Source organism: Balaenoptera borealis (assembly GCF_965194805.1).
Source record: "Balaenoptera borealis genome assembly, chromosome: 16".
Taxonomy (NCBI): Eukaryota; Metazoa; Chordata; class Mammalia; order Artiodactyla; family Balaenopteridae; genus Balaenoptera; species Balaenoptera borealis.
This window is the reverse complement of record NC_138872.1, coordinates 24,541,347-24,562,300: the sequence shown is the minus strand read 5'-3', so window position 1 is coordinate 24,562,300 and position 20,954 is coordinate 24,541,347. Positions and strand designations below refer to the sequence as shown.

General features: G+C 47.3%; 1 protein-coding gene and 1 long non-coding RNA gene across 9 annotated transcripts in view; both read right to left on the bottom strand.

The window, feature by feature from the left end:
- Window positions 1-3,535, bottom strand: part of GSS (glutathione synthetase) — a 38,046-nt gene extending 34,511 nt beyond the window's left edge. For 4 of the 8 annotated variants that reach the window (XM_082358887.1, XM_082358890.1, XM_082358883.1 and 1 more), the window contains exons 1-2: window positions 3,382-3,535; window positions 547-681 (exon numbers count right to left, since the gene is read on the bottom strand). In XM_082358887.1, the coding sequence (XP_082215013.1) occupies window positions 547-675 (129 nt within the window). In that variant the 5' untranslated portion in view covers window positions 676-681; window positions 3,382-3,535. Of the gene's footprint in view, window positions 1-546; window positions 682-1,570; window positions 1,675-2,581; window positions 2,651-3,381 lie in introns of all 8 variants that reach the window. The other 4 variants (XM_082358885.1, XM_082358886.1, XM_082358884.1 and 1 more) reach the window with 4 other exon arrangements.
- Window positions 3,536-11,138: 7,603 nt separating this feature from the next.
- On the bottom strand, window positions 11,139-20,824 carry LOC309612791. Its single transcript, XR_014235363.1, has 2 exons — window positions 13,099-20,824; window positions 11,139-11,457 (listed from the first exon to the last, which is right to left on the bottom strand). It is a non-coding gene; the product is annotated as an uncharacterized lncRNA (long non-coding RNA).
- Between the last annotated feature and the right edge of the window lie 130 nt (window positions 20,825-20,954).

The following is a 20,954-nucleotide window of genomic DNA, read 5'->3' as shown; positions in this document are numbered from 1 at the left end:
AACCTCTGATACAGAGGAACCGCATACATGGAGGGCCGACTATAAGTTATATGCAGATTTTCAACTGCGCAGAAGGCTGGCACCCCTAACCACAGCACTGTTCAAGGGTCAACTGTATTTCTTTATATACATGTATATGTATGTAAATGCACAGAGAAAGACCTGGAAGGATATACCACAAACTAATTACAGGGAAGGCAGTGTGACTAGGGGGCCTTAAAAAATAAGTTTACTGGGCAAGGTGCTTCATATGAATTACCTTCTAATTCTCTTACCAACTCCATGATGTAGGCCCCATTATTATTCCTCTTTATATTTGAAGAAACTGTAGCTGAGAGAGGCTATGTAACTGCCTAAGTCACACTTCAAGCCTCAGACTTAAATTTGATTACTCTAGCATGGTGCTTTTTAACTTTACATACTTCTAGAGATCAATTTTAGTTATTGAAAAAAAAGATAATCCAAAGGAGCTGCCTCCAGCCTGGCAGGGGCCTAGTAGGATCCAAGCAGTGTGGTCAGTGCTGTGAAGAGGGGTCAGGGGCTTACATCTGAGGAGCTGGGCTCTTGTGAGGTCCTCAGCAACACTCCCTCTGCCAGGGCCCGGTCTACAGCCTGCCTTGCTAGCTCCTCCAGCTGCTGTTCATCCTGCAAGAGGCTCCCCCAGCCGGTGGCCATCCTGACCTGCAACAGAAGGAGAGAGAAGGGCTGACAGATGGCCTGGGGCCCAGCAACTGGCAGTGTGGTACAGGGGAGTGAACACTGGCTGGCAGTTCTTAACAATTTCCATGAGCACAAAATGGAAAGCTTGACAAAGCATTTCCATTGACACTCTTCCTTTTGAGTCCTAATCCAATGACAGCCTTATTCTCACAGTAAGGAAGCGGAGGCTCAGAGAGATGAAATGACTTGCCCACGGTAATGACTAGTAAAACCTGGACTTGAACTCGGGTCTCTGGACTCCCAGCCCGATGCTTTCCATTGGAGAAAGAGGCACTAATACATATGTGATCGTGGCAAGTTCTTTCTCCTCCCAGAGCTGCAGCTTCTCTACCTGTGAAACAAGGGGTCTGGGGTAGACCATGGTTTCCAAACCAGCTGAATATTCTGGAGAGCTTGGAAAAGAATACAGATTCCTGGGCCCTACTAGAGATTCTGATTCAAGAGGTCTGAGGGGAGGGAAGGGCTGAAGCTCTGTATGTTTAATAAATTTTCCTGGGACGGGAACTGCTGTAATATATTATTAATTTCCCTTCTAGCTCCAACAACCCATGTCGGCAGGTTTCAAATAAATTATGTGGGAGTGGGGGAAAGGAGCCCTTTGTGGAATACTATTAAATGCAATAAGGTGAACTCCTCCCTCATACTAACCAGAGGCAAACTCACTAGCAGGAAATGATTACATTCCTTGTATGGACATCTATCATCATAGAACCAAAAGACAGAAAATATTCTTGAGAAATCATATTAGCAGGATAGAAATAATTGAAACCCAAGTGCCCAATGTAATAGGAGGAGTCCAACTGGCTGCCAGAGACACACAGGGTGAACCAACTCACACTTTGACACTCACTGATTTTGCAGCAGGCCCCAGGGGTGTAAGAAAATCTGGATAAAAATCTGGAAACACCAGTCATTAGAACATGGCTGCCCAGCTCAGTGGTCCCAGGAAGAGAGCTGGAGAATGACAAGTAACCTCCGTCACATTCAGCTCCATCCCCCACTCCCCATGACAGAACTGGTGCTAGACCAATAATGATAGTCTGTCGGCCTCAGCACAATGTTTTGAAAGAATGAGCATGTGATTTCAAGAGGGTCCTGACAACAACCCTGTCAGGTGAGACATAGATAAGGGCAGTCATAGTAGAGAACAAAGCTCTGAGGTCAGTCAGACCTGGGTTTGAATCCATAATAATTACTTCCTTTATAAATAAGGTCACCATGTGGATTAAATGAAAAAAAAAAACCTGTGTGTAGTTCCTTAGCAGTGTTTGAAGCTCTATACATGGGAGCTTCTTTTTTGGCTGTACCCACTTTACAGGTAGAAGACTTGTCAGAGGCCACCCAGCAGCCTGGTGGCAGAGCCAAGATTAGAACCTGTGACTCTGACATTAGAGCAATGAAACTCTCCACTGGCCCCCATCTCTTCACAACTCTGGGATTCTATCATCTCCACCTGCTGTTGGGTTTTTGTTTAGCTGGCATAAACACTGATTGGCATCTAATGCCAGGACCCTGACTGAGGACGCAAAGAAAGATAAGACAAAAATAATTACTATGACAAGTGCTAGTTGGGCCCTTTGTATTTCTCATTCTACAGTCTCAATCCTTCTTGGGGCTTTATTTCTGTTTTGCTGATGACACTCGAAACTATAACTTCACTGCAGTGCTTTTCCTGACCTTCAACGGAGGATATCCAACTGCTTACTGAGAGTCTCCATAGAACCAGAATAGAATGTGTTGTTGTCGCCCCATAAATCTGCTCCTACTCTTGATGAACCCGACCCAGGCACCCAAGCCTTGTACATACATCTTTCCTACACCCCATTCTCCCCCAATCCTATGGATTCTCAGTATACATTACTCTGAATTCCTTGATTTCTCTCCACCTTCACCGTTAGGAGGCCTGGTTCCGACTACCACCATCTCTTCCCTAGGCACGAAACAGATTCGGAGTGATGTATCTTCAGGACACACCAGCTAGTCTCCCGCTTCCAGGCCTTGGCATTTGCTGTCGTCTCTCTTTGGGACAATCCCCACCACTCTGACCACCGCTCACGACTTAGTTTCAGAAGCCGTCCCTGTTCCCCGCCCAGGGCTTCTTTCTACGGCCCATTAATTTCCCCTGTATCATTGGGAATAGTGTGTCTTGATCACTTCTCTAGCTCCAGCGCCTACTACTGTATTCAATGAATGTTAAATGAAAGAATGATGAATGAATGACATACTGGAGCCAGATCACCAAAAGCCTTAACACGCCCACAAGAAAACCCCGGTCGGACTTAAAGCCAAGGGCGAGGCCAATGCCTGCCTGAGGCCCGGGGCAACAACACGGTCTCCTGCCCAGGCCTGCCCCGCCTCACGGCCCGCTCGCTCCCACCCGGGGCAAAGTTTGGTTCTAATCGCTTCCACTTTTGTTGTTTAAAAAAAAAACAAACTCCGGCTCTAGTCTCACCGGCACCGAGTGCCCGACACCAGCACAATCTGGAGTCAGGAGATCTAGGAAATCTGCAATCAAGAAGCACCAGCCCCACCCCCTCACTGGACACCAGCTTCCAGGTCCCTGCCATGGGTATGAGCTGCGACATCTCCTGGCCTCCAGGGCTCCAATCGCTGACAGACCCCTCCCTCATGGCCTTTCTCCCGAAGAAGCATGACCCTTACCGGCCGCCGTTGCAGTGCCCCAACCTACTCGTTCGTCGTCCTGCCGCTCTCCGTACTCAGGCCCCCTCGCGCCTTTACCGGAGCTTCAGGGGGCGGGGCCTCGATGCGATCCAACGCGCTTGCGCGCCCCCATCCCCTCCACGCCCCGGGCAGGGCTTAAAGAGCAGCGGAGCTGGACGGTGGCTGGGAAGGGATGGTTCGTGTGAGGGCAGCTTTGGGACAGCACCTTGGGAAGGAAGGGAGGAGTCGTGTTGGGTCAGCCGGGAGCTACGGGTTTGCAAAGCTAAAGCTCGTAGGGCGTCAGAACTGCTGACTTCCGACGTAAGATGGGGAAACTGATACTCAGAATGGGACAGTCACTACCTTGGGGACACACAGTTGGTGGTAGTGGGTGTGGTAATAGATGCCCAGAGACAGAGACAGAGCCCAGCGCAGGGTCCCATAGCACGTTAAAGGCTGAGCCAGTGTTGGAACCCAGCTGCGTCCCAGAAAAGAACACCCGATTTCTCCAACCCTGGGACAGCTGCAGGAAAAGCCTTAATGGCAAAAGGAAAGTAATTTCATTTTTCCAGCAGTTTTAAAGTTAGGAACGTTTGAGGGTGATCCAGTGTTTCACAAAATGTCCAATATCACTTGCATCAGGATCTGATGCAGTTTTTTTTTTTTTTTAATGCAGATTTTTTTATCCCTACCTCCATCTCACCCATTGGCAGCTCCCCAGTTCTTTAACTGTTCCTTCTTTCTGGATTGTGATAGGATTCTTCTCAGTCTGAAGCACCTGATACGAATTTTAATTAAACTGAATTTATCAGTCTGGGATCTGGGGAATTAACCATGAATAAGACAGAGCCCCGGCTTTCACATCTGATTTAAAAGGTAGACAGGTAAACAGTGTTTTTCTGGGGAAGTAGGGAAGGCTTTTGGGGTCTGGAAGGACAGGTAAGCATGTGTAAACAGTGAAGGAAGTAGGGGTGGTTAGAGGCAGGAAAGGGGCTAGTGTACCAAGTAGCAGGAGCAGAAACAGCAAAGGCAAATAATTCTGAATGTGGCTAGTCTTGTTTTAGAGACAATGAGGAGTTTGGTGTAGATACTGAGGAGGGTCTGGGGGTTGGAGCAGGCTTTTAGGAGCTCAGTCTTGGGGAGGGAGCCTTGGATGCTAGGTTAAGAAGTTTAGCATTTGTCCAATGAGTTGTCTAAGGATATTAAGGAAGAGGGAGACATGGTGTGTTAGGTGCTGGTTACAGCATGGCAAATGGTTTGTAAGTGGGGAGACCAAGGCCAGAGAGAGATCTCAGAGGTAGTTAAGGTGTGAGATGATGAGGCGGGGCCAAGAAGATGGAGAGAAGGGGACAGATTAAAGAGATATTTAGGAGAGAGAACTCCGACTGATTATAAATCAGCGGCCCAATCCAGGGGACAGGATGTTTCCAACTCCTTAAATAAAGTATGTGGGACTTCCCTGGTGGTTCAGTGGGTAAGACTGCATGCTCCCAATGCAGGTGAACCGGGCTCAATCCCTGGTCGGGAAACTAGATCCTCCTGCATGCGTGCCTCAACTAAGAAGCCCGCATGCCACAACTAAGAAGCCCACATGCCACAACGAAGATCCCACGTGCTGCAACTAAGATCTGGCGCAGCCAAAATAAATAAATAAATAAATAAATATTTTAAAAATAATAAAGTATGTACATTTTCTACCTACAGGACAGACTGAGCTTTCCAATCTTGTTGGTGGGAAGGAAGGGATAGGTGGTCTGGTTATTGCCACAACTGTGATTTCATGATGTCCCTCTTTTGTCTGCTTTTGTACCTAAGGGAGAGTCTGAAGCAGCAGTTACTATAATAGGCCCCAGGTGCCAGAAAAAGTCCACCGGGCTAACAAGGAACAAAGGAAGCTATTTCTAGGGCAGTATGAAATTAAAAATAAAAAATCATGACCCAGGGTTCTCTGTGCAGGTTCTCCTCTTCCAAGATGGGTGCCAAATGACGTGTATCAGGTGCCTATTTGTGAGATCTGGGGAGGATCCCAGACCTTAACACCCCTTTGGTTGTGTCCTCTCACATTGTGGCAGGTAAGGTATTTTCATTCCCATTTTGTAGATGTGACAGTTGAGCCTCAGAAGTTATGTTACTTGTTCAAGGGGATCCAGTTTGTGGTGGGACTGGAAGTGAGGGGCTCTTGGCCAAAGATGTTTCCAGCAAGGCTTTGCCTTTCTTGCTCCCTCTGCCCAGATGCTTTTCCTCGAAATCTTGGCATAAGTGGCTCCTTCTTGTCATTCAGATGTTTCCTCCTCAGATGACATCCCCACCTGATCAGCCTGTATCACATTTTCCTGTGTATTTTCTACATAACACTTATTAGTATCTGAAATAATTAATTTTATGTGTTTCCCTCCACTAGAATGTGAGCTCCATGAAAACAGGGGCAATATCTGTCTTGGTCACCACTTTACCCCCAGCACCTGCAATAGTAGATACTCAATAATATTTGCCGACTGATGGAAATAAGCTGGGGAGGGAGGAAGGGAAGGAAACCAACATTAGGTGAAAGCTTGGGATGTTTCAGGTGCTTCTCATAAACTATCTCATTTGATCCCCTCATAGCCTTTCCAGGTGGGTACTGTATCTCCATTGGGTGGATAAGAAAACATGGGAAGTGAGGTCAAGTCGGTTGTTTGTTACTTTTGAGGCCATAGGCTCCTTTGAGAATCTCCATTAGACACAAACTTTTAGCAGACCATGTGAAGGAATTCTGAGACCTCTTCAGGCCTACTCAGGGATCCCAGATCAAGGAACCCAGGATTAGGGAACTTGCCCGAGGTCTTTCTGGCCTCAAGCCTTTGCTGGTTCCTCCCTCCATGTCAAGGATAGATTCCCTTTAGTGGACATCAGGGAACCTGCTGAAGATTTTGGAGCAGAGCGAGTTTATGATGCCTTGAGCCTTTGATGTCTCCGACCTGAGTTCAAATCCTGACTCCACAAACTATCAGTGTGACTATGGGCAAGACTTCTCACCTCTCTGAATCCCACTTCCCTCACTTTCAAAATGGAATCTGTTTTTTGGTTTTTTTCTCACAATAACTAATCTTTATTTGATCTGCTCGTTACGTGCCGGGTACTTGGCTGCTGGCTTTACAGTTGTTATCTCACTTTCACCACAAACCTATGAGGTGAGTACTGTTATCATGTCCATTTTACAGCTGGGGACTTGGAGGCTTGAAGAGATGCCCTGACTTGCTGAAGATTATGCAGCTTTACACTCTTAGCCATTGTGCACCTACACATGTACCTTGGGATGTGCCACGAGCTCAGGCTTCCCAAAGCTGACTTCTGAATCCATTGCAAGCTCTGTTGGGTTTGTGGGAACATTTGAGTCTGAATTAGTTTAAAAAAAAGGCAAGGAGGGCTGCACTGCAGTGTGAATGGAGGCCAGTCTCTTTGTATGTTGCCTTTCCCCCTGTAAGGGCCCCTGGCCAAGCCTAGACTGGGCCTCTTGACTGGGACGTCTGTGTCGTCCCAGGGTCTGCATTGCACGGAGGTCTGCATTTGTGCACGTGGCTGCTGTCTCTTTTTAGCAATGACGTCACTCTGCCTGGAATTATGAGGCTGTCTCCACACCTGACTGGGGGCCACTGCTTGGCCGTTCAGAGTGGAATTCCTGTGTCTTCCAGCCCCTACCTACCACAGGCCTGGCCCAGCCATGCTGCTCAGGAAATGCCTTTGGAATCAAAGGGAGGACTCTTCCATGTGTTGAGGATTTACTGTGTACCAGGCCTGTCCTGGACACTTTACATGTGTTATCTCATTTACACGCCCCAGTAATCCTGGGAGGGAGAAGTTACTGTCTCTATTTTACTGAGAAGAAACAGACTCAGTTGGGCTTTGCCTTAGGCCCACTTGGGGTGATTGATAGCACCAGGACTGACTCTAGGGCCTGTGTGCTCATCATGCATGATGAATTCTTGAAGCTGTGGGCTGATAAAGGGGAGACACTCCTCAGCCCCCAGGACCCTCAGAGACTTTCTACCAACAAGCTTCTAGTCCAGCTCTCATTTCATCCATAAGGAAACAGGAGCCCAGAAAGGAGCGATGAATTACTTATAGCCCCTCTTTTCTGCTTACTACTTATCTGTTGGTTTTTAAAATATATATATATATATATTTATTTATTTATTTATTGGCTGCATCGGGTCTTAGTTGCGGCACACGGGATCTTTCATTGCGGCGCTCGGGCTCTTCGTTGTGGTGCACGGGCTTCTTTCTAGTTGTGGCTCGGGAGCTCCAGAGCATGTGGGCTCTCTAGTTGTGGTGCACGGTCTCTCTAGTTGTGGCCTGCAGGCTCCAGAGGGCGTGGGCTCTGTAGTTGTGGCACGTGGGCTCAGTATTTGCGGCGTGAGGGCTTAGTTGCTCTGTGGCATGTGGGATCTTAGTTCCCTGACCAGGGATTGAACTGGCATCCCCTGCATTGCAAGACGGATTCTTAACCACTGGGCCACCAGGGAAGTCCCACTACTTATCTTTATCTACTTCCTTTTGGGCAGGATGAGATCCAATTTTACTCATCATTATACCACCCAGATAGCCCAGTGCCTGGTCCTACTTGACACTCGGTAAATGCTTTTAAATTTTATTTATTATAAAAACATTGAGAAAAGTATAAAGGTTAGTATAACAGACACCCATATACCCACCACCCCGCTTGTGAAATAAAAACTGCTAATACAGCTGAAGGCCCCCTGTGTGCCCCTCTACAACTGCATCTCCCCAACCCCTGGCGAAGTTAAGAGTCTTCTGAATTTGGTGTTTATTATTCTATGCCATTTTGTATTCATATACCATCAAATTCAACCTTTTTAAGTGTATAATTTAGTGGCTTTTAGTGCGTTCACAAGATTGCGCAACCATCACCACTATCTAATTCTAGAACATTTTCACCCCCAAAAGGAACCCCATACTCATTATCAGTCACTCCCCCATTCCTCCCTCTCTCCAGCCCTGGCAATCACTAATCTGCTTTCTGTCTCTATGGATCTGCCTATTCTGGACATTTTCTATAAATGGAATCCTGTATGTGGTCTTTTGTGTCTGGCTTCCTTCACTTACCATAATGTTTTCAAGGTTCATCCATGTTGTGGTATGAATCAATGTTTCATTCCTTTTTATGGTATGGTATTCCATTGTGTGAATATGGCACGTTTTGTTCATCCATCACTTGTGGACATTTGGGTTGTTTCTGCTTTTTGCTATTATAAATAATGCTGCTATGAACAAGTTTTTGTGTGGATATATGTTTTCAATTCTCTTGGTTATATAAGTGGACTTGGTGGGTCATATGGTAACTCTATGTTTAACTTTTTGAGGAACTGCCAGACTGTTTTCTAAAGTGGCTGCACTATTTTCCATTCCCACAAGCAATGTATGAGAGTTTCAATTTTTACATCCTCACCAACACTTATCTCTTTGATTATGACCATCCTAATGGGTGTGAAGTGGTATCTCATTATGGTTTCAATTTGCATTTCCCTAATGACTAATGACATTGAGCATGTTTTCATGTGCTTATTGGCCATTTGTATATATCCTTTGGAGAAATGTCTATTAAAACATTTTACCCATCTTAAGGGCAAAAATATTATTGAGTTTTAAGAATTCTTTATATATTCTGGATACCAGACCCTTATCAGATATATGATTTGCAAATATTTTCTCCCATTCTGTGGGTTTTCTTTTCAGTTTCTTGATGTTGTCTTTTTTTTTTTTTTTTTGGTAAATATCTCTATATTTTATGCAGCCTCTTTATATTGAAGAAATGGTTTTTTTTAACATCTTTATTGGAGTATAATTGCTTTACATTGTTGTGTTAGTTGCTGCTGTATAACAAAGTGAATCAGCTATACGTATACATACAGGCCCATATCCCCTGCCTCTTGCGTCTCCCTCCCACCCTCCCTATCCCACCCCTTGATAGTGTCCTTTGAAGCACAAATGTTTTTAATTTTGATGTAATCTAATTCATCTATTTTTTTTCTTAGGTTGCTTATGTTTAGAGTGTCATATCTACGAAACCATTGCCTAATCCAAAATCATGAAGACTTACATCTGTCTTTTTCTGTGAGATTTATGGGTTTTGCTGTTACATTTAGGTCTTTGATTCATTTTTAGTTAATTTTTGTATATGGTGTGAGGTAGGTCCTATGCATTTTTAGTCCTTTTACTAGGTGTGTGTTTCTAAAAAAAATATGATACTGTTTTTCCTGATTGGGGGACTTTAAATGGTAACGTGTGTTCTTGTGCAGCTTGTTTTTCTCATTCAGCCTTATGTTGGGAGATTCATCCATGTTGATAAGAGTAACTAGTTCATTTGTTTTCACTGCTCTATAGGTTTCATTGCATAAAAATACCACATTTCATTTACCTTTTCTCCTATGAATGATCCTTTGGGGTTGTCTCTACTATTTTGCTGTTACCAAGGGTAAACAGTCTAATATGTGCCTCCTTGTGCAGTATGTTGAAGGTCATGGGCATATTCAGATGTACTAGATAATACAAAATTACTCTCATAAGTGGTTTTACAAATTTGCACTCCTGCCAGCAATGTAATAGAATTGCCCTTATTTGGCATCCTCACCAAGACTCAGTATTGTTGGGCTTTTTTGATTTTGCCAGGCTAGTGGGTGTGAAATGATATCTCATTAGGATTTCCCAGATTAATAGCAAAGTTTATTTTTCAGTAAATATTTGCATGGTTGGATGGATGGCATGAAAGTAGAATGGATTCAGCTCTTTGATGAGGAGATGACCCTCTGTTCTGCCTGTGGCTAGAGGATGGCGGGGCTCTGGGCCTAGACTGCCAGCTGTTTGTAGGGAGACCCTGGAGCTAGGAAGCACTGGGTGAGACCAACGACTCTATATCTATGGGGAAAGGCAGTTGTCACCTTGAAACCAGCAATGGGAGCCTTACCCCAGGGAGAGGCTATAGTCTTGCGCTTCCATCTCCCCACACTTTCCCCAAGAAGGGAGGGAGCTAGAGAGAAGCCAGAAGGGAATTGTGTAACGATGAGAATGGGGTCCCACAGTCTTAGGAATGACCCTTTCTTGAGGACCTTCTCATGGTCTCTGTATTGGTGGTATGTATTTCCCTTGGTTTTTTGTTTTGTTTTGTTTTGTTTGTTTTTAATTTTTATTATTTTTTGGCTGCACCTCATGGCATGCAGGATCTTTGTTCCCCGACCAGGGATCGGACGCGTGCCCCCTGCAGTGGAAGCTCAGAATCTTTACCACTGGACCACCAGGGAAGTCCCTGTATTTCCCTTATTTATTCACTGAGTTTGGGGATGATGATAATGATAATAAGAAAAATAATAGTAAGGATTGTGTATTGAACACATATGCGAGGCATTGTACCTTTTTCTTTTTATAGGTATTATTTAATTCCCTGTGGAGTAGGTGCTGTTATTATTCCTGCTTTATAGGTGAGGAACAGAGGATCAAAGGGACAGAGTAACTGAAGGTTTGTACTCAAGCAGTCTGATTCCAGAACTCTTAAGCACTGTGCTGTATTGTTAGCCTGGCTCAGCTAAACCCAGGACAGCAAAGAAAGGAGAAGCTTGCCCAGGCTTGGGTAGGTGAGAAACACAAGTCACAATATCCATTGGGCCTGGCATGGAGAAGGCAGCAGGGAGCAGAGTGAGAGGCCCCTGGGGAAGATGGTTCTTTTTTTTTTTTTTTTTTAAATATAGGGTGATTCTAGTTTACACTTTCTTTTGTTGCTGTTATACATTTATTTTATTTAGTTATTTTTGGCTGCATTGGGTCTTCATTGCTGTGTGCGGGCTTTCTCTAGCTGCGGCGAGCGGGGGCTACTCTTCTCTTGTTGTGCGTGGGCTTCTCATTGCGGTGGCTTCTCTTGTTGCGGAACACGGGCTCTAGGCGCACGGGCTTCAGTAGTTGTGGTGCGTGGGTTCAGTAGCTGTGGCTCGCGGGCTCTAGAGCGCAGGCTCAGTAGTTGTGGTGCATGGCCTTAGTGGCTCCGCAGCATGTGGGATCTTCCCGGACCAGGGCTCGAACCCGTGTCCCCTGCATTGGCAGGTGGATTCTTAACCACTGTGCCACCAGGGAAGTCCTGTATTATTTCTTATAAATTCTTGTGACTATACAATTATCTCACAAATTTCAATTGGAAAATGATTGGAAAATGAAATTTAAGGCCCAAAGAATTAGGTAGGAAAATAGAGATATTTGTAATAACAACATTTTCAACCCATTAAAAAAAAACCCCTGAGGGCTGTGCTCAAGGAGACCTCTCACCCTTAAGTTAGCAAAGTGCAGATTCGCAGAGAGGTTTGCAGTATACCCTGAGATGTGGGAGAGCGCAGGGTCACCCTGCACACCTCAAGATACCCAGGGTAGACCGTTTGGGTTGGTTTCCAATCCTAACTCATTGAGCCTCTCTCTGCCCTTCACCTACCAAGCTGACTGACCATGATCATAAGGGCAGAGACACAACCTCACCCCACCGTCCCACTCTACCTCTAACTGGTCTTCTGAGAGTTCTTCCCCCATCGCCACTCTACCAGACAGAATCCTCCTTAGGAGCAAGCCTAGAACCAGTCCCAGTCTGGGTGGCATCAGAGAGTGTCTGTTGAATTCAACGAAATGGGAAGCTGACATAGGCTGGGACAAGCCTGTCTTGATCCTGAGACCCCAGGCAGGGCCAAGGCTTTGGCACAGGATTTTGGCAGTGGGGTGGCTGTGGTCTTATAAGACCCTGGGACTTTCCTTCCACGTGGTATGCCCACAAGGATGTCTCTTCCAGAATGTTGGCTGCCCTGGGCAGTACCTCAAATTCCATCCCCAGAGTGGCAGACCCAAGGCCTCCCCGCCAGACTACCCCAACATACACATCACCACAGGGCTGGCGTGTTCACACTGTTGATCTCTTACCATGGGCTAAGCACTCTGGCTCAGTTATATCTCTCAGCAACATTATAAGGCAGGTACTCTTCGTATATCCATTTTGCAGAGAAGGACCCAAGGCTCAGAGAGGTTAAGTAACTAGCTCAGGGTCACTTAGCTTGTAAATGGCAGAGCAAGGACTCAAAGAGGCAGTCCTAACACGTGCCCAGCCTAGTCCCTGCAGGTGCAAAGCTAAAAAAGAACCACTGCCTGCTCAAACGGAGTCAACGATAATGTTGTCAGACATTTACATAGGGCTTGTATATATCAGGCACAGGCTAAGCTCTTTACATACATTATTTCCTTGACTCTGCTTCACAACCCAATGGAATAAGGTTATGCCCATTTTATGATGGAAATGGAAGCTCCGACAGGAAAAGGTCAAGGTCACATAGCAAGTAAGGGGCAGAGCTGGACAGTCTGACTCTGGAGCCAGAGCTATCAGACCCTCTTCTGCCATCTCTTCCTCCTTTTTTTTAGCATCCTCCCTCCCCCATACACTGACCCTCCCAGGCTTTCTTCCCGCTGCTGTTTCCACTCTCCCCCACCCCAGCTCCCCAGACTAACCCATGTCCGGAGCCCCCAGCCCTTTCATTCATATTCTGAGCATAGTTTGGAGGCTGAGGTCGGGTCAGACTATCTGGATGGTGACCTCCAGGGGTCAGCCCATACCCTAGGGTGTCCTTTAGCCCTTCCTATTTCCACTCAGCTGCCTGGCAAGGGAAGTCTTGGAGGGGCCCATCACCCAGTCTTCTTACCTACCTGCAGTGGCCTGCGGGATACGGTGGATAGAGTGAGCAGGACGCCCATACCTTGCAGAGAGGCCAGCGTTCTGGGGGTGGGGGCAGCACTGGGCCTCTCAGGACCGGGTGGTTCTGGAAGCTGATATGAGCAGCAGCAACTGCTGGCATTATCTGGGTTCTAAGAATAGCTTGGGCTGAAGTGTTGGGGGCCGGGGCCAGGGAAGAGGGCAGGAGCCTTTTTCCACTGCCCCCTCCACCCCTGCTGCTTGGCCTAGAAACTGGGAAGCCTTCCTTCTGGCTTACAGTTTGCTCTGGGATGATTTCGCATGGATACATCTTGTCCACCTTTGGGTTGGAGGACAGAGGGTGTCCCAGGGACTCAGACCCAGGGCTGAGGGCACTGAGCCCACACCCTGAGGACCCGCCCTCCTCCAGGCCCTCCCCACTGGCACAGAGTAGGGGCTTGCTTTTTCAAGGGTCGATATGTTGGAAGCGACCTTTATTCATTTAGCAAACACTTAAGAAATAGGTAATACATAGACATGATTCAAAATTCAAAGGTATAAAAGGATACACAAGGAAAAGATATCAGTCTGTCCCTTTCCTAGCCTCCAGCCACCTATTCCTCTCTGCTCCTCACTTTTTTCATTTAATGAGATATCTTGAAAGTAACAACAGTAATGTAAATAATAATATAATATGAGGGAAACCCACGTTACATCGTGAGTCTCCGCTATGTGCCAGGCACTGTTCTAAGCACTTCAGATGTTTTAACCCATTTAGTGCTCATCAGAATCCTATGTGGTGGGTACTTTGTACGAATCTCCATTGTTAAGAGGTTAAGTGATTTTCCACGATTTCATGGCTGGTAATTGGCAGAGCCAGGATTCAGTCCCAGGCAGTCTGATATTAGATAAGGTATTCTTCATCACTGCTCCATACTTCTGCTCACACTTATGTCATGTCATTACACAGCACACCCTTGCTCTTCCTAAGGGCCAAGGTCAGAGATGTACTATATATTGAACACGTGCCATGGCCAGGCTCAGGCTGGTCTGCAGCAAAAAATAAAAAAGACTAGGTCTCTGCCCTCATGGAACTGGCATCCCAGTGCCCATGAGTGTCTGTCAACCAAGGTAGGAGGAGGGAAACCCACGTGTCACTCACATGCCTGGATACCGTCTGCTGTTCACACACACCCTGTCCCTTATCCACCGGTCCTTTACTCACTCAGCCTCTGAGCTAGAAGGCCTTAGAGCCCAGAGCTATAGGTAGGAACATGGAGATCCAGACAGAAGTAGACATGAGAGATCACAGTGTGGCCCTCGTGAGCCTCATCCCCTGCCCCCGGGATCCATTTCAGCAGGGCTGCTGGGGGGTGCCTCTAATCCAGGGCCCAACCATTGTTTGAAGTTGGGAACAATTGAAGGGCAAGGGAGCTATAGATAGATCCACAGCTGCTGTCACCTGTTCCAGCCTGGGCACTGGGCCCAAGCGTTGTCTACGTGGGGGTACTTTACCAGTGAGGGCCCCCTGGGGGTGGGAGATTGGTCCAGCCTAGCTCAGCTCTACAGAGACTGAGTCAGGGGCCAAGACAAAGAAACAGAGTCTCGGAGGGCAGAGAGAGACAGAGTAACACAGAAAGACCAAGACCCTTGAGAGATACAGGAAGCTCCCACCAAACGCCATAAACACAGAGATTGGTTGGGGCTCTGGGAGGGCTACACAAGCACATTTCTCTCTGGGAGAGCCACATCCCAGATTCTTCCGAGGCAGTTGAAGGAACATATTTTGGGAAGTGCTCTGGGAGACTCCTGAGATCTTTGAAAGGAAGATGTTGTGCTGCTGTGTCTAGTCGTAGCTTTAATTCAGTATGTGACCTTGGGCACAGACCTGCTTCTTCCTCTGTGCCTCCGTTTCCCCAGCCACCCAATGAGAGAGTTGGTTTGCATGATCCCTGAAGGGCCCTTTCATCCTCTGATGCCTGTCAGGACATATTCCTCATGTGTCTAACCTCTCTCCCTCTTGCTGCAGTGGAGGCCATAGTCTCCTCCTTTGTTTGCCCTTTGTGAGGATGGGGGACAGCTGGTCCCCCCATCCCCTCCCCCCAGTAACCTTTCAGCCATAAATCCATGCTGAGGCGTCTCTCCACCGGATAAACAGCCCTGATGCCTTTTGGCTGCCCTCATCCTATTTTCTGCTTGAAGCATCAGAGCCGGGGCCCACTCGGGCCCTCTGCAGCTGCCCACGGCCCCAGGAGGGGGACAAGCCTTGGACGAGCAGGGGCACCCCCCCGGGGTGCCAGGGTGGAGGCCCCTCTTTGGGCCTCACCACCTCGCATTTAGACCCTTATGGCAGCCGCCTCCTAAGTCTTCCTGCCCCGGTCTCGCCCCTGCAGTCCATCCTCCACACCAGCTGTCATGGGGCTCTTGTGAACACATAAATCTGAACACACTGTCAAATGCCCTTGCTCCGAGCTCTTTGATGAAAAAAATAAAGTAAAAATGCCTTTGATGGCTCCCCAACTCCTGCAGGATAAAGAACCAAATCCTAATCTGGCTTTTGAAGCCCTTCACAATCCAGTCCCAACTGCTCCGTCCAGCCTCACCTCCCTTTACGCCCGTGTGGCTGCCCTGGGCTTGGAGTTTAGGTTCATGCTCTCCGTCCCCTGTCCTCTACCTTCAGTGCCTCTCCCTGGACGGCCACAGCCTCCTCACTGGTCTGCCTGTGGCATCTCTTGCTCCTTCCGGTCCATTCTCTATACGGCAGCCAGAGTGATCATTATTAACCTTCACCACTTACTCTCCTGCCCTAACAGCTCCCCTTCGCACTTGGAATAAGGTCCCACAAGAGTCCCGGTGACCCAGCCCCTGCCTACCTGTCTAACCTCAGCTTGCAAAACTTTCCCCACCTTCCTACCCCAGCGGCACTAGCACTGTGACAGGGCCTCAGACACACCAAGCTATGCTCTGCCTCACGGCTTTTGTATTTACTGTTCCTCCTGGTTGGAATATCCTTCCCCCAGCTCTTCACCTAACCGGCTAGCTCTTATCCTTCAGGTCTTGCCTTAAATGTCACCTCCTCAGAGAGGCCCTCTCTGACTAACCTGAATAGAGTTACACCCCCGTTACCCTCCACAACACTACTTTGCGTGATGCCTTCATAGCACGTGCCACAATCTTTTATCCTTCAAACTCCTCCATTCTGACATCCTCCTTGAGCATCATTTTTTTCCCTGGACAATGAGTGTTGTGTTCCCATCCTGGACACATAAGAGAAGCTGTCAGATGCATATTGAATTGAATTCATGTGTCCCTCCCTCCTTCACAGAGTCCTTCAATGTCTTTATCCAAAGAAGGACTTCCAGGCACTGGGGTGCATTGCTGGCAGATATATTTGGGGCTGGGGTGGCTCCCAAATTACATCCTCTCTGCCTACCTGCCTGCCCTTGCTTTCTCCAATACTCAGCTCCTCTACTGGCATTTTGGGCTGGAAGAGGAGACGCCAGAGGTACTATGCCCCTTTCGGGCTTTGCCTCATCAGTCTGGCTGCTACTAAGCTGTGGGTTCCAGGACTCTTGGCAACTGCTGATCTGAGGTCTTTGGAGGAGAGGAATTGGGGACACCTAGACCCTGGTGCCCAGCTTGGCTCTAGCCCCCTACATACTAAGACTTCCAATTTCTATCTTTGGCCACTTTACTCTCTTCCCTGACTCCTGCTTCTCCCCTCCAACTCTCTTCCTAGCCAGGCCCAAGGTTCCCTGGTGTAAGTGGGGGCTGGCGGACAGCATATCAGTTTTTGAGGGCAGTGGTACACCTATTCAGGGCCACCTGGGTCTGGGGGCCTGGAGACACAGACTAGAAAGCCTGAGGTCCAGCCCTCCCCGACAGCCTTTTCTGGGGCTGTCAGTACCCTAAGTCCCTTGAAGATGGTGTTTCTTTGAGTGATTTCCAGGGAGAGTCCCTCTAGCCCAGGAGGGTGGACACACTGCAGGCCAGGCTGCAGGTGGCCCAGCTGCCCTCATGCTGGTCCTGCCTGAAGTTGCTTTCTCCTTTCCCAGTTTTCATGTGCAGGAGTAGAGAGCTTGCCTTCGGAGTGGGATCCTGGAGTGTGGCCTGGGCTTCCCTCTGTCCCCATCAGGGTCTTGGTGTCCTTAGCTAAGCTGATTTCCCTTCCAGCCCTCTAGCCCTGATGCTCCTGATTCCTAATGCCCTAGGAGTCTTTAATTTAAAAAAAACAACAGGGGACTTCCCTGGCGGTCTGGTGGTTAAGACTTTGCCTTCCAATGCAGGGGGTGTGGGTTCGAACCCTGGTCAGGGAGCTAAGATCCCACATGCCTCGCAGCCAAAAAACCAAGACATAAAACAGAAGTAATATTGTAACAAATTCAATAAAAGACTTTAAAAATGGTCCACATCAAAAAAAATCTTAAAAAATAAAAATAAAAAATAAAACAACAACAAACAAACAAAAAAACCCAAAGGAGGGACAAATGTAAAAGATACAGGGAAGTACAAATAATACCAAACCAGTGTACATTTTGTCATATTTGCTTCAAGTCTTTTGCCCCAGGATTCTAGCACTTCAGGGTTCTAATGACCCTGGGTTCTAACACCCCAGCAATCTAAAACTGAGGTGCATATATGTCTTGTCTCTGTACTTATAACATTGGGAAGAGAAGGCAGGAAGAAAGACTTTGGGCTGTCTATACTGGCTACGCAGTGGGTGGGTTTGTTGGGTTGAGGGTCGTTGTTAAGAAACAAAGCTTCCAGAGGGTCTAAAATCCTGGAATCCTGGAATCCTGAGGTTGGAGTAAACCTCGGAGGTCATCCATTCCAAAGCCTCAAGCCCTGTGCAGTCTCTACTTGATTCTTCCTTGCTTTTGGCAGGCTCATTTTCTTCCAAGGCAGACTCTTCCATTGCTGATTGGCTCCAAGTGTGAAAAAGTCCTTTTTTGTGTGTATCTGCAAACTCTGCTTCCTTGTAACTGCACTGTTGTTCTGCTCTTGGGGCCACACAAATCACACAGGCTCCCTCTGTTCCAGCATGGCTCTTCAGGTGTTTAAAGTTGGAACCTTAAGTCCTTGCAGATTGTAGCATTTGTTGCATCTCTCAGGTGCATCTTGGGTTTCCTCACTGCTTTGTCATGTTTGTCTGTGAGCTCATCTCAGGAGGAAGGTGTGTCCGGTGTAGTAGAAGCGAACTTACAGAGCAGTTCTAGACCCACTTCTTTGGGTTGGCTTTTCAGCCCCAGGTTTCTACACTGAGCAGGTAATTCTAGAATTCAGACCCACATTATATTTGGTATAGGCTAGGCTCGTTAGAGATTCTGATTCTCCAGGCCAGTTCTATTGCTTGGGCCTTAGGCACAAAGCCCTGCTTTCTGAGCATCTTTGAAGAGGAGCAGAGTTTTCCCTACCCTCTGGGCTTTCTATAAATTGCTCAAGCCCAGCTCCTTAGCCTCTGACCCCATATGGAGATTAAAACTCTAATCTGAACTATCAATCAAGTTTGCTTCATTCTCTTACTTCATAGATATTTATTGACTTTCTACTATGTGCAGCTACTCTGCAAGGTGCTAGGGGGCCTAGACCAAGCTCTTGCCCTTTACTGGGTGTGGGTGTGGGTGGGAGGCGGGGGCAGGGAAGAAACAATCTAAGTTCTATGAAGAGAATTAAAACAGAATGATGTTGTCACAAATATGATGTGGAGAGAAAAAAGAAAGGAATACATAATGTAGGACTCCATTCATATAAATTTCAAAACAATCTGTGATATTAGAAGTCAGGATAGTAGGTGAGGGAGTGGTAACTGAAAGAGGGTTGATGGGGATGCTGGTAATTTTAGTTTCTTGAACAGAGTGTGTTTACTTTGTGAAAATTCATCAGACTGTACAAGAATATTCACCGTAGCCCTGATTGTAATGGCAAAAAGAGAAAAATCTAAATGTCCACCCAAAGGAGACCTGTATCATTTTGTAACATGGGGAAATATCTGTAGGATAAATTACTAAAAGGGTCTGGGCATTTGTAATTTTGATAGATATTGCCAAATTTAGCCATGCATTTTTTTTAAAAGGAGTTTGATAGGTGTTGGTTCTTTTTTTTTTTTTTTTTTAAATTATTGATTTGTTTATTTATTTATTTATGGCTGTGTTGGGTCTTCGTTTCTGTGCCAGGGCTTCCTCTAGTTGCGGCAAGCGGGGGCCACTCCTCATCGCGGTGCGCGGGCCTCTCACCATCGCGGCCTCTCTTGTTGCGGAGCACAGGCTCCAGACGCGCAGGCTAAGTAATTGTGGCTCACGGGCCCAGTTGCTCCGTGGCATGTGGGATCTTCCCAGACTAGGGCTCGAACCCGTGTCCCCTGCATTGGCAGGCAGATTCTCAACCACTGCGCCACCAGGGAAGCCCATGGCCATGCATTTTTAACAAAGTTTTCATGTAATATACATACCGTGAAGTGCATACATCTTAAGTGTATAGCACGATTAGTATTACAAAGTGAACACACCTGTGTAACCACAGCCCAGCTCAGTATATAGAGTGTTTCCTGCATTCCAGAAGCTTCTCTTGTGCCTCCTCTCGTCATTACTTTCCCTCAAAGGACCACTCTTTCACTTTATCATCATTTGTTAGTTTTGCCTGTTTTGAACTATTTATGGTTGAAAATGTATCTTTGAAATTATTCCTATAGACTATAGATATGTCTGTATATTTGGAATTGGTAGCCCGTTGGTGCAGAGGATTTCTCTTTGTGAGCTCAGCCTAATGTCTGGCTGGAATCCTGGCTCTGGACTTCTTTGTGTCCAGTGTCGAAGTTTCCAGGATCCTTTGATATTCTGACTCCAAAATTCTGTGGCGTCACCGGGGCCTGAATGGGGTGACAGAAAAGGAGAGCCTGGAAGTGCCCTGACACATTCTGAAGGCAGACTGAGTGTCAGCACCCCGAACCCCTGATGTGAGTAGGGTGCAGGAGGGGGCTAAGAGTGGGAACTTGGCTTCCTGTGAATTTTAAATGTCATTATGAAGCGGGCTCCTGATTGGTCTAAATTTCCTCAATTTGCTTCCTCTTCAGCCAAATTATTCCTTTATGCCTATGGTCCTAGGTCTGGTTTTCTTCTTGTGTAATTTCCCCAGGGTACCTCAGAGAACTGGGGATAGAGGTGAGGGGGAGTGGGGAAGAGACAGCATCCAGGTGCCTGGAGAGAGATGCCTTAGTGTGTCTGCTTCTCTTTTTGACTTGGTCTCTGCCACTGTTTATCTGTGAGGTTTGGCTAGTGGTTTCCTTTCCCTGGGCCTCAGTTTCTCTGGATGTGTAAAGAGGATTGGACCAAATAGTCCCAGAGTGCATTTTGTGGTCGCCCTCCCTGAATCTCCTTGCTCTCCACTTCTGGGGGTGTGGACCTTTTTCTGGGTGTATCAGACTCCCTGTGACTCAGTTCCTCTCTCCCAGCACCTCAGTCTTCCCAAATCTCTCACTGCCTTGTCCCTGCCCCTGTCGGTCTGAATCTCAACCTCTGAGTGGAGTGAGTGTCTCTCTCTGCCTTTGTGATCCCCTGACAATAGGAGGTAAAAATAGCCCAGGGGCTGTGCTGGTGGAGATAAAAGGGAATTTGCCTTTTGTGTCCTGTGGCCAGGCCGGGGGGGCTGTGACACGTGGAGATTGCTGACATAGCTCTCCTCCGATGACCTTGACGGCGGCAATAAAAGGGGTAGCCCAGCTCCCAGCCCTCACCGTGGTGCTGAGGTGGGTGATCAGGGCTGGAGTTGGAGCCCAAGGGAGGGCAGACAGGCTGATGGGTGAGGGTGCTTGTGGGCTGGCACAAGTCTCTCCATTTCTGTGGAAGAGGATGCTCTGGTGTTAGAGAGAGAGAGA